At 47.1% G+C, this 12,952-nt stretch overlaps 1 protein-coding gene across 4 annotated transcripts in view; it reads left to right on the top strand.

The window, feature by feature from the left end:
* HERC2 (HECT and RLD domain containing E3 ubiquitin protein ligase 2) overlaps window positions 1–12,952 on the top strand; it is a 1,448,528-nt gene that overhangs the window by 325,556 nt on the left and 1,110,020 nt on the right. For all 4 annotated transcript variants that reach the window (XM_069204283.1, XM_069204284.1, XM_069204285.1 and 1 more), the window contains exon 18: window positions 4,914–5,142. In XM_069204283.1, coding sequence (XP_069060384.1) covers window positions 4,914–5,142 — 229 coding nt within the window. The remainder of the gene's footprint in view (window positions 1–4,913; window positions 5,143–12,952) is intronic.

Here is a 12,952-nt window from a genome sequence, read left to right as displayed (position 1 = left end):
GCGGCGGGAATCAGGCAAAGAGGAGAATGGTGAGAAAAGGAGGGGGGGCGGGAGGGGCCGCAGGGGACGCAGCGGCGGGAATCAGGCAAAGAGGAGAACGGTGAGAAAAGGAGGGGGGAGGCGGGACGGGCCACAGGGGATGCAGCGGCGGGGTAAGAAGCAAAGTGAGGACGGGAAAAAAGGAGGTGACGCGGAAGGCAGAGCAGGGAGTGACCTACCTGCAAGCAGGGTCAAAGGTTGCTCCCTGCTAGCGCGCCACAGCTGCCATAAGAGGAGAGGGGGTGGGAGTGGCAGCTGGGAGGCAGGAGTGCCTGTCCAATGGGAGGGATGAGGGATGGGGACGCAGGGGATTCAGGGGAGGGAATCAGGCAAAGAGGAGAACGGTGAGAAAAGGAGGGGGGAGGGGCCGCAGGGGGATGCAGTGGCAGGAATCAGGCAAAGAGGAGAACGTTGAGAAAAGGAGGGGGGCGGGAGGGGCTGCAGGGGACGCAGCGGCGGGAATCAGGCAAAGAGGAGAACGGTGAGAAAAGGAGGTGGGAGGGGCCGCAGGGGATGCAGCGGCGGGAATCAGGCAAAGAGGAGAACGGTGAGAAAAGGAGGGGGGAGGCGGGAGGGGCTGCAGGGGACGCAGACGCGGGAATCAGGCAAAGAGGAGAACGGTGAGAAAAGGAGGGGGAGGCGGGAGGGCCACAGGGGACGCAGCTGCGGGGTAAGAAGCAAAGTGAGGATGGGAAAAAGGAGGTAATGCCGAAGGCAGAGCCGGGAGTGACCTACCTGCAAGCAGGGTCAAAGGATGACAAGAATGAAGGGCGCAACATTAATGTTCCTAACAGATGTACCCATTGACACAATCTGCCCAGCAGGAACATGGGCATTCCCATACACATTTGCAAAGCATTACTGTGTGGATGTGCATACAAGGAAGCTCAAGTGGCACAAAAAGTACTACTGCACCTAATTGCAAACTCTCCCTCATTTTTCCTCTTCCTCTTGTTGTTAACCCATCAACCCAAAGGAAGGGATACCACTGCATAATCAGATGCACAGCATGTGAATCCAGAAAAGGATTCTTGCTCCATAATTAAATGTTTACTTAACAGTAGGAGTAGTTTTGCAGCTTGAAGAGTTTTCTGAATTCACATGCAACTCACCTGCCTCCCCAGAAATGGGAGATAATGCAGCCAGGCAGGAAGAACAGAGACAAATTAACAAAGAGGAAAAGACTACAAATTACAGACAAAAGAATCTTAAAATGGCAACTTAGCACAGGAACATCCGGGACTCTGTCAGATGTCGCCCATGGAACAGTCATACCATCAAATGGTGGTTGACATCGTCCACGACAGACAAAAAAATCTAAAAAAAAATCCAGACTCACTAAATGGTAGACTAATACACAGCATGGGACTCCAGAAAACTCTTCAAGCTGCAAAACTACTTCTATTGGTAATTAAACTTTTCGTTCCAGACCTAAAGGTCTTGCATCTGTTAGGTCTGATAGCCTCCTGCTTTCTGTTGGTCACCCATGCACGCTGGCACGAGAGTATCCTCCAGTGGTGCCTCCGCTGTCAGTGGATTCAGCATAGCGGGGACCTCCAAGCGACTATTAAGATCTCCAGACACTGCAATGTCTGGAGGGGATCTGCAATGGCAAAGTGCATCTGGCAGTCTCTCTCATGGGAAGCCATTTCACCCTCCACCTTCGGTGGCCACAGTGATAATGGATGCATCCACCTTAGCGTGGGGAGCTCATTGTGGGATGTGGAGGTCAAAGGTCTTTACTCTACAGTGGAACAGTTGTTGCCCATCAATCTGTTAGAATTGCAATCAATCAGTCTGGCTATCAAGGCCTTTCTCCCTTCCCTTCGGGGTTAATCTGTACAAGTCTTGACAGACAATACTACTGCAATGTGGTATATCAACAAACCAGGGGGAGTAGAGTTGTATTTTCTCTGCACAGAGGCTCTGCAACTCTGGTCCTGGGCTCAGGATTATCAGATTTGTTTGTTACAAATCATCTGGCCAGAATTCTCAACGTGCATGTGGATAGTCTCAGCTGGCATTTTTCGGCCGATCACGAGTGGCGTCTCCATCCTGAGGCGGTTCTTCACATTTTTCATTTATGGGGACCCCCCCCGAGAACATGCGGTGCCTGTCAATCTTCAGCCTCCAAAATCCGATGCAGGGGTCATTGGGGCAGACATTTTATTGGCTAGAGCTCTCAGCTGCTCTACGAGTTTCCTCTTATACCCTTGCTTCCTCTGTTTCTGAGGAAGATTCACCTTGACTGGCCCTAATCATAGTAATCGCCTTGGATAGAATGCGAAGGATGTGATACACAGATCTTCTTCACCCTCTCTCTGTGCCTGCCACTCCATTTCCGTCATAGGACAGACCCCATACAGTCACAGGGGCAGGTTCTATACCCGTACCTCCAGTCTGCAGCTACATACCTGGAGGTTGAACTGGGCAAACGGAGTTCTTTTTTGTCTCCCCACTTGATGTGGTGGATGTTATTTTATCGGCCAGAAGACACTCCACCAAATCAGTTTATTCTGGCTGATGGTCTAAATTTGTAAAGTGGTGTAGTGAGACTTCTGTAAACCTTTTAAAGGCCCATTTATCCGATAATCTGCACTTTGCTCTTTCTTTGGTGCAGCAAGGCTGTGCAGTTTCAACAGTTAGGCTATTTGTCTGCCCCTTCGCCATTTCTTTGTTTAGCCATCTCTGTTTAAGTCCTTTATAGTGTGAAGGTTTATTAAGGGACCTACTAATAAATAACCTCCCACTCTGTTCATTATGCTTCAGTGGGATCGTAGTTTACTGCTTAATTATCTTAAGTGTTCTCCGTTTGAACCTTTACATAGTTGTCCTTTAAGGTTCCTTACTTTTAGGACAATTTTTCTTATTTCTCTGTCGTCTTCTAGACTAGTTAGTGGGTTGCAGGCTCTTAGCGTTAAACCTCCTTTCGCAAAGTTTTACCCGATAAGTCAGTTTTGAGAACCAGGGCTGCTTTCTTGCAAGAGGTTGTTACTCTCTTCCTTTGTAGTCAGTCTATCACCCTTCCTACTTTCTATCCTCCTCCACATCCATCTAACAAGAACGAATGGCTTCATCGTTTGGACCCAAAAGGGATGTTAGCCTTTATATGGAAAGAACTCTTGACTTCTGGTTGGATGATCAGGTGTTCGTAGGTTATGTGGATAAGGTGAAAGGAAAAGCTGTGCATAAAAGAACTTTGTCACAATGGATCATCCTTTGCATTAAGATCTGCTACGTCATGGCTCAAAAGAACCTCCAAAAGGTATTCGTGCCCATTGTACTAGAGCTAGACCTTCTGCTGTAGTTAGCGGTGTCCTTGGAGGTGACATCTGTTAAGTGACAATTTGAGCCTCCCTCATAAGGTTTCCTAAGCAATATTGTTTAGACTCTGAAGTGAGGCGGGACAGTCACTTAGCTCATTCTGTTTTGCAAAAGTTTTTGATATCGGCAGACTGGAACACACCATTGTAGGACTGCATGGGTAATCTATTCGAAAGGTGAGTAATCTGCAGGTAGATATTTCCATCAGAAGAACAAGCCACTTATCTTCGGTTGTGCTTTTTCTGGTGGATACAGTATCTACCTGTGGATTCCTCTCTGATACCCCAACCCACCTCTTGTTGTTTGTTTGCATATACCAAAAACAGTTTTGTGTATATAATTTGAGTTTTTATATGTAAATATTTGGTTTAAGGTTCTATGAACTTAAATTACATTTCTGAGTTAGTTCTATCCGTTCATCACAAAGGCATGTAGAAAATGAGTGAAAACGGATGTAAACACACCAAGCTTCTTATGTCTCCAGTGATATCACGTGAGGTCGCATGCGGAGCCGTGAAGATTCCAAAGCCCTTGTTGACGTGGAAGAGCTATTGTGAAATTTTCTGTGGAATGCTGGCAAAGGTGAGGAATCCGCAGGTTGATACTATATCTCCCAGAAAGATCACTACCGAAGGTAAGTAACTTGTTAATCAGGATTATTCCTAGTGGAGTGTACTCTGACAAGGGTGTCTTGTGGTATGAGAGACTGGGTTCTATGAATAGGAAGTGGGTGATTGTGAGGGGCGGAGTGTGTGTGCGCGCATGTGTGATATAAATTGTGTATCATTGGTGCTTCACACTGAGGGTACTCCTGGTGTTTGTATGGGACTTTCTGTATCAATATATTTTCTGGACAGTGTTTGTCAGATATGAGAGAGCCCAGAAAAGGCGATACGGGTCCTGTAGGATTACCAATTGTTGTTCCAGTTTCGGAGTACCTCCTGTCTGTCATCAATTGCTCATGGCTTCTGTGTGGTTAGCGTGATATTGGTGCATGTGAGCAGTCATTTAATCAATCAACAATCATTTATAGAATAAAATTAGCAATGTAAAAATGCATGAATACAAGAGTAAGCTAAGCTGTCTCGATTATGTTCCCAAATAGGTTGGAGTCAATATGAGACAAGCCAATCTGTGTTAAAATGAGGCAAAAGTGTCCTGACTAGTAGTTTTCCCTTTGTTCCCAAACCGAACCTTCATTTCTATAGATCCTAATGAATGGTCTTTTGTAAGGTTTTGTGGCATTGACATAAGTGTGCAAACAGTTGCTGTTTTACACTTTGCTTCTTGGCTGCAAACTAAGGTAAATATTGCCTTTAAAGTAATATTTCAGCATTGTCGAATAATAATTTACTCAAGCTTATTTAACCAAATGTTCCCTGCTTACTGTCATTTCATTTTCAATTCTTTTGACTCTTTTATACTTTAAAAGATTCAAGTCGGACCTTTTTAGCTTAGTCATAAAGAATTCTCCACATGTTTTACTTGCATTTTTGCGCTTTTTTCTTTTAAATCTGTTAAAATTCTTGTTTATTGTTATTTTTCTTTAGTTGCATGCTGCCATCAGCCACCAGGTTGACCCCGAATACCTTGGACTTGGTTTTGGAAGCATTCTGTTGAATAGCCTGAAACAAACAGTGGTAACTTTGGCTAGTAATGCTGGAGTACTCAACACAGTACAATCTGCTGCCCAGGCGGTGCTCCAGAGTGGATGGTCTGTGCTTCTACCAACTGCAGAGGAACGTGCAAGGGCTCTCTCAGCTCTTCTTCCCTGTGCGGGTAAGTCTGAAATTCTGAATTCTGATTTTGATTGTATCTTCAATGGATATTAAATACAAATTATAATGCCTGTGGGAAAATGTACCCTTTATTTAGTTTAAGAAGCCAGTTCTCAGGTTTATGGAACACAAGGGCAATTGTGCAATCTGTGATACTCATATTGCCTCTTGTCCCTTGAACCTCTGGAACTATAAATTACTCCTAGCTCAGCAGATGTTATAAATCTTATTGGTAGGCTTATTGTCCCATTTGTGTAGTGATTGCAAGCAATCAAAACGTCCTTATTGTGGGTATAACTCCAAGGTAGTGGTACCACAGAAATGTTGTACAATTACTATCTTGTCCAAGCAGACTTGTTACTATAAATAAGCAAATACTTTTATTCACAGTTAAAAGTTAAAGTTCTTTGTAGCCTCAAAGTCAATTATATTATGTCAACATTATAAGCATGAACAATCTGGCCCTGCCAATTTAGCAGGGAAAAATCACTTTGCTAGCAAAACTCAACTCCATATGTTGTATTGTGACGATGTTTTCTGGTGTACGGGGAAAAGCCATTTAGGTCTGTGTGGCCACATACGGCTTGCTTTACTTGTGAATGGACCTCAGTGACACATTTCTTCTTTCACAGTCCTTGGATCATTCCAATGCATGCTTTTGAGATTCATGTTCAAAGACGTATTTCTGAAGCATGCATTAAGTTCTTTCTACAGAAGGCGGCTGTCAACAAGGATCGTTGTAGGCGAAGCCATGCTCGGACTGCTCAGAAATCCTGCAATATTGGTCATGCTTGCAGGGCACCACCCAATTAGCTTGCACGATCAACAAAAGCTTTTCTGATGGATACTTATACTTGCAGATTCCCCACATGTAGAACAATACCAGGCGTCGGACTGGATCCAGAAACTTCAAAGCTCTCGACGCTGGCAGGGGATGCTGGCTTCGTACCAATGCTGTAGGTGTCATCTGGTGACGTTGTTGAAGCTATATAACGCCCACCCTGGTGTAGCAATGCCTATTCCTTTTTTCTCGCCTTGGACACGGTTCATTAGTTACACTCTGTGAAGAGATTGTTTCCTCACAAAAAAGTTTTAAAAGTGCAGTACTATGCCTCCCCTGAAACGTTGGGGATTAAACCAAGCTGGGGTTTTGAGGGACAGCTGTCCATCACAGACCCCCACACTGTTTGCCCATGGTACCTGGGGTCGGCCCACGACTCCTGGGTCTGTTCCTCACGTCAAAGTCTGCACACCAAGACTATTAAGGAGCTTTAAGCTAAGCATTTATGGAAAGAGCCAGAGAGGAAGGAGTAGTAAGCATTCAGGATACTTCTCGAGGTCACCATTTTCTTCACCTGGAAGCTAAGGAAGAAGTATAAGACCATGAAACGCTCCAGGGGTAAGTCACCCTGTTCCTGTCCTACTCCCACAGGACATTCGTCCTCATTGTATGAGTTAGTAGACTTGCCCATGGTGGCACACCCTCTGAGTGGTCCTTTGTGGGTAACCCAACTTGACCCGTATCAGTCTCAGACTCTACCGGATCCTTTAATTCTTGGACCAGCGCCACCCGGCCCAGCACTGTAGGGAAGAGTCCTCTTTCTTGAATGGTTACCCCCATTTTTAGGTTGAGCATTCAAGACCTCTTGTATATACTTTAGTATATACTTTGTGGAGTCTCTGCTTTTTCACTGGTTTGTTTCAGTGTCCTTAAAAAATCCTTGCTTGCTAGTGGTCAATCCTTGCTCTTTGTCCCACCTTTTCCACAGTTGTACTCTCCCCTGGAGAACGGCCCTAATACTTGTACCCTTCCACTTGTGCCTATGTAGCATGTGCTTGGGGATTACTTTTTTTCTGAGGCTAATAGCATTTGACCAGAGCGCTGGATGTTTTCAGTGGCTCCAATCTGTTTCTGTTAACAGTGCTCTAGTCTATTACTTATTTTCATCTGCAGTCATGTGTGACTTTGCTTATTCCATTCCTTACTCTCCCTCTCACATTTTCTGTTCTTGCATTGCAAATACTTGTTTCTTTTGTCTGTCTCTGCGAGTTCAAGGCGGCGCTTTGAACCGGCCGCTTATGTCAACTGTTTTACTTTTTATTTTCAGTTTGTGTGGCAAGAAAACGCTAATAGCTCTAACTCGAGCGAACGTGCGACTCATTGCAGTTCAAATGCTTGTTCTGCTTGTTGTCAGTATGTTTGGCTGTGTTCACTGGGATCCTGCCAACCAGGACCCCAGTGATTATGCTCGCTCCCTTCTAACTTAGTAACCCTACTATTTTCTTCCCACAATTGGCATACTGCTCCCACCATGTAAGTCCCTACTGTATGGTACCTAGGTACCCAGGGCATTGGGGTACCAGGGGATCCCTATGGGCTGCAGCAGTTACTCCGCCACCCATAGGGAGCCCAGTCAAAAGGTTCTGCAGGCCTGCCATTGTAGTCTGTGTGAAACGAGTGCATGCACCCGTTTTCACTACAGGTCACTATGTCACCCCTACGGTAGGCCCTCTCAGCCCAGAGGGCAGGGTGCAGGTACCTGTGTGTGCACCCCTGCACTAGCAGAGGTGCCCCCACAAACTCCAGGCCCATTTTCCTGGACTTTGTGAGTGCAGGGATGACATTGTACACGTGTACTGGACATAGGTCACTACTTATGTCCAGCTACATAATGGTAACTCCTTAGAGGACCCCAAGCATTGCTACCACCAGTCCTTTAGGGTTTTCTGGGCAGCCCAAGCTGCTGCCACCCCTCAGACAGGTTTCTGCCCTCCTGCTGCTTGATCTGATCAAGCGCAGAAAGGCAGAACAAAGGATTTCCTTTGGAAGAGAGACATAGCACCCTCTCCCTTTGGAAATAGGTGCGACTGGCTTGAGAGGGGTAGCCTCCCCAATCCACTGGTATGCTTTGAAGGGCATATTTGGTGCCATCCGTGCATAAACCATTCCACACCAGTTCAGGGACCTCCAGTCTTTGCTCTAGTGCGAAACCGGACAAAGGAAAGGATTGTCCACTCCCCCTGTCCATCACCACCCCAGGATTGGTGCTCAGAGCTCCCCCTGAGGGTCCCTGGGTTCTGCCATCTTGTTTCCAAGGTTGGCAGAGAGCTCTGGGAGCATCTGAGTGGCCAAGCCGGCAGGTGACGTCCGGGCCCCCTCCTGATAGGTGCTTACCTGGCTAGGTGACCAATCCTTCTTTCAGGGCTATTTAGGGTCTCTCTCTTGGGCGGGTCCTCAGATTCGGCTTGCAAGATTCCAGCGGAACTCCTCTGCAACTTCCACTTCAACTTCCGGTCACTGAAACTGTGACTGTGCCCTCCAGAAACTAACAACAATGCAATCCATGAACTGTAACTTTGTTTCCATTGCTCCTGCCAGCTTTGCAACTTTCCCCGGCTGTGCATACTCAGAAGACAGCAACTCTTCAGCCTGCACAAGAAGAAGGAATCTCCCTGCATCCACAGGCACCTACTGCAACGACGACTGGCTGCGTGGATCTCCTCCCATCCTGAGCTGCATCGTCGTCGAGAGTAGTCCTCTTGGTCCTCTCTGCCAGCTATCCATCTTTGGTGGAGGTAAGCCTTTGCCTTCCCATGCAGGACGGTGCCCCAATACACCATGTCTCTTGCAGAGGACAATGCTTTTTTGCTTCTCCTCCAAGGGATCTTCAGGCGACGTGTAGTTCTTGTCCTCAGCACTCTTTCCTGTGATGCACAGCCCTCTGCGCGTGGTTCTCCTGCGGCGTGGGCTCCTTTTGCAACTTCTGTGTCCCTGTCCTGTGGGACTCCTGTGGGTGGTGCCTCTGCTCCTGTGGACTCACTGCGATGCTGAGGGTCCCCTGTGACTCCACCTCCTGGGTTGAGTCCTCCTGGTGGGCCTTAGTTGTCCCCAGCAGCACCACTTTTCCACTCACCGTGAGTTTGCCTTTGCCAAGGCTTTTTGGTGGAATTCCTGCACTGACACCCGTCTGCAATCTTCACTCCATCGTGGGACATCTTCTGCATCTATCAGGAACGCTTCAGGGCTGCAGTGCTGAACTGTTTTTCTTCACAGTCGACCAACTCCTGGAAGTACAGGTACTGTGCTACTTACCTCTGTGGTTTTCTAGTACTTCCAGCTGCCCTCTACACATTCACCTTACCTAGGTGGGGGGTCCTGTGTTCACATTCAAGTTTTTTAGTATATGGTTTGAGCTCCCCCTTGAGTCACTATTGGTTATTGCTATTTGCACAGTTTTCTAACCTTTTCTCTGCCTCTTACTCTTTACTAGTGTATACATTTAGTGTATTATTAACTCCTATTGGAGGGTTGCCCTTCTGGTATTTTGTGGTATTGTGTTCCAACAATAAAGTACCTTTATTTTTGTACAACTGAGTGTTTTCTTTCATGTGTGTAAGTGCTGTTTGACTACAGTGGTATTGCATGAGCTTTGCATGTCTCCTAGATAACCCTTGGCTGCTCCTCCACAGATACTTCTAGAGAGCCTGGCTTCTAGACACTGCCTACACTTCACTAAATGGGATACTTGGACCTGATATAAGGTGTGAGTACCTTAGGTAACCACCACACACCAGGCCAGCTTCCTACAAACACAGATGCCAGCTTTTCCCGAGTTTCCGATGCCAGGAGCGGACTCAGCGGCATTATTTAAAACCATGTATACCATTTTGGTAAGAGGGTCTACCATTTGGTGTTCCTGCATGCCCATCTGCTCCATATGGACAACCACTGTTGTTCCCTATGGCCCGATGCCGACCGGTACCGCACTTTCGATCTTGATGCTGACTCCTCATTGCTTCAACCCGGTCTTCCGATATACAACTCCATCTCCACCCAAAGTATCAGATACAACGCCACCAGTGCTGCTACCCAGTACCATTTTGGAGAATAAATCCCACAGAGAAACTCACTGCCTCATTGAGGAAGAGGGATACCAAAATAGACTTTATGGCATTTTCTGATCTGATTCGAGCCCTCAGGATCGCTGCCATATTGGGGACCACGGGTTGATGTCAGGGGAGACTTCCAGTGTCTATCCATTGCCAGTGGAATGGACTTTTCCCCCAGAACTGGCCACGGCCTTCCCCTCTGGCCTCCAGTGCATAAAGTGGCTCCTCTGCATAAGATTATGCCAAAAACTGCAGAGGTATTTTACCTAGAACCTCCAACTATGGACACCAAAACAAATGCCCTTGAGGATGCCCTCTTGCCATCTGCACCAACAGCAGAGCCTTTGCTTCCTTTTAATGAGGCCATACTATAGCCGGTCATGGCAGCAAGGAAGAAGCAGTCTTTGGCCCCATCGTTACCGTCATCCGCCAGGTGATCCACCATTTCTTTCCATTCATTCTTCACCGTAGAGTCTGGTCATGCAAGCTTTAATTTCTGGTCAGTCAGGAGGAGCCTTCCGAACAGCCACTGCTGACAGGGAATCAAAGCATACTGAAGGCCTGGGGGAGGTGGGCAAGAAAACCTTTTCCTCAAGGAGCATGGCCTTTTATCAATGCAAACTGTCTTGTGGCACTTTTCAATAATGCCCTGTAGGATATGGCCTAGACGGTGGTTCTTCATGCACCAGAAAAAATAAAACAAGATCTCCAAGAGATGATGCAAGATGGTCAAAATGCTTCCTGGTATATCATAAAATGTGGGTTGGATACAGCTTACCCAGAGGCCCCTGCGATGGGCACCTTGATCACTGTCCACAGACATGCCTGGCTCAGGACTGCCAACTTTTCACTGGACGTCAAGGCAAACCTATTGGACCTGCCTTTCAATGGTGGACACTTGTTGAGCAACAAGAGGGGTTCAGAGATGGCACATTTTAGAATCCACAAGGCCACTGCTTGCTCCCTAGGTCTACAATTAACTTCTCCCTCAAAAGACTACCATCAGTTTCAATGTTTTCAAGGGTTCCTAAAGGGTTTTTCCTTTTGCCAGTGTTATCCATACCAGCTGCAAACTCAAGAGCAGCCAAACCTACTGGTCAAACAGTTAAAAGGCGGTTTGCCTATGACCCTGGACCTCAGGGAGCTGAACTTCTTCCTCAAAAAGGAAAAGTTCAAGATGCTGACTCTAGCTCAAGTACTACTTTAGTAACTTGGAGACTGAATGGTGTTGCTTGACCTGCAGGATGCGTGCTTCCACATCTCTACCCTCCAGTCACTTCAAAAGCACTTGTGATTTGTGGTGAATTCCACATACTACCAATTTGCAATACTACCCTTTGGCTTGACATCAGCGACTTGAGTCTTCCTGAAGGTGATAGCAGTGCTAGAGGCCCAGTTTAGGAGATCGGGCATAGCAATATTCCTATACCTGGATTAATGGCTGATCATAGCTGGTTCGACAGAGGTGATTTTGCACCTGCTGTTTAACCTGGGCTTTTTGATCAATGAATCCAAGTTACCTGCGGTCCCCAGTGACTCCAGTTCATATGGTCAGTACTGGACACCGCCATTTTCCATGCCGTTTCTCCAGCACAAAGGATCAGTGGCATCCAGATATGGTTCCAGTCTTCCAGCAAGGTACATTAGCTCTAGTCCTGAGACTCCTAAGATGTCTAGGTCTGCTGGCTTTCTGCATTCTCCTAGTAACTTTGGCACATGAGGACCCTGAAGTGGTGCCCCTGCAGGCAGTGGCCTCACGATGGGGGAGACCCATCTGACTCCATTGTGATCTCCCCAGTGCTACAGCAGAAGTGGCTAGGTAGAGGAATGAAGCGAACATGAGCTGCGTAATGTCCTTCACTTCTCCTCAAGCTGTGACTACGGTAGTGGCCAGTGCCTCCACCCTGAGGTCGGGAGCCCATCTGGAGCATCTGGAGATCATAGATCTATGGTCTCCAGAAGAACAGGTTATCAATGTGTTGGGACTACTTAAGATTCAGCTGGTGCTCAAGGATTTCCTTCATTCCTTCCTGCCTTTCATCGGAGGCTGTTCCAACCAGATCTTGATGGACAACACAACAGCACTGTGATTTGTTAACAAGCAAGGGGGAGGGTAGTCACTCTCCTCCTTTGCCTGGAATATTGAGACTGTGTTCTTGGGCACTCCACCATAAGAATGGGCTTTCCACCAATCACCTAGCGGGGTCTCTCAGTGTCAGGACCGACAGCTTGACCTGCCGTCATTTTGCCACTGATGATTGGCGTCTTCTACTGGAGGTAGTCCAAAACATCTTTACCCAGAGGGGCTCTCCTCAGGTGGCCTTGTTTGCCTCCTCAGAAAATGCTCAGTGTCAGCCTTTCTCTGCCGTCCAGTACCCAATGAAAGGAGTTTTTTGGGACATGTTTCACATGAGGTGGAAGTTTCATGCTGCATTACGTGTTTCCCCCATGCCCTTGACATCTCACGTTCTGAAGAAGAATCACCAAGAGGAGGCCCAGGTTATTTTCATTTCCCTGAAAAGGCCAAAGAGGAATGTGGTATGTGGACCTTTGGCCTTCTCATCCTTTTGACTTTTTATCCCCATCCCCAACCCACAAAAAAGGAGGAGCAATTGCATAGCCTGGAACTTATGTGGCCAATCAACTACTTCCCTGACCGCACTAAGGAGACACAACTGGATGACCAGTTTTTCGTGTGGTGCTGTGGTGTCAAGAAGGCAAAGTGTTGCAAAAAGATCTTTTCAAGGTGGCTCACCCTCTGCATTGAGACCTGCTATGCTTTGGCCAAGAAGAAACCTCCAGGAGGGATCAAGTCCCATTCTAACAATGCCAAAGCCACCACTTCTGCCCTTACTATAGGTGTAATAATTGCAGATATGCAAAGCAGCTACGTAGGTGTGTCTGCACACATTTACCAAGCG

Source organism: Pleurodeles waltl, chromosome 8 (genome assembly GCF_031143425.1).
Source record: "Pleurodeles waltl isolate 20211129_DDA chromosome 8, aPleWal1.hap1.20221129, whole genome shotgun sequence".
NCBI lineage: Eukaryota > Metazoa > Chordata > Amphibia > Caudata > Salamandridae > Pleurodeles > Pleurodeles waltl.
This window is presented reverse-complemented; position numbering and strand designations above follow the sequence as displayed.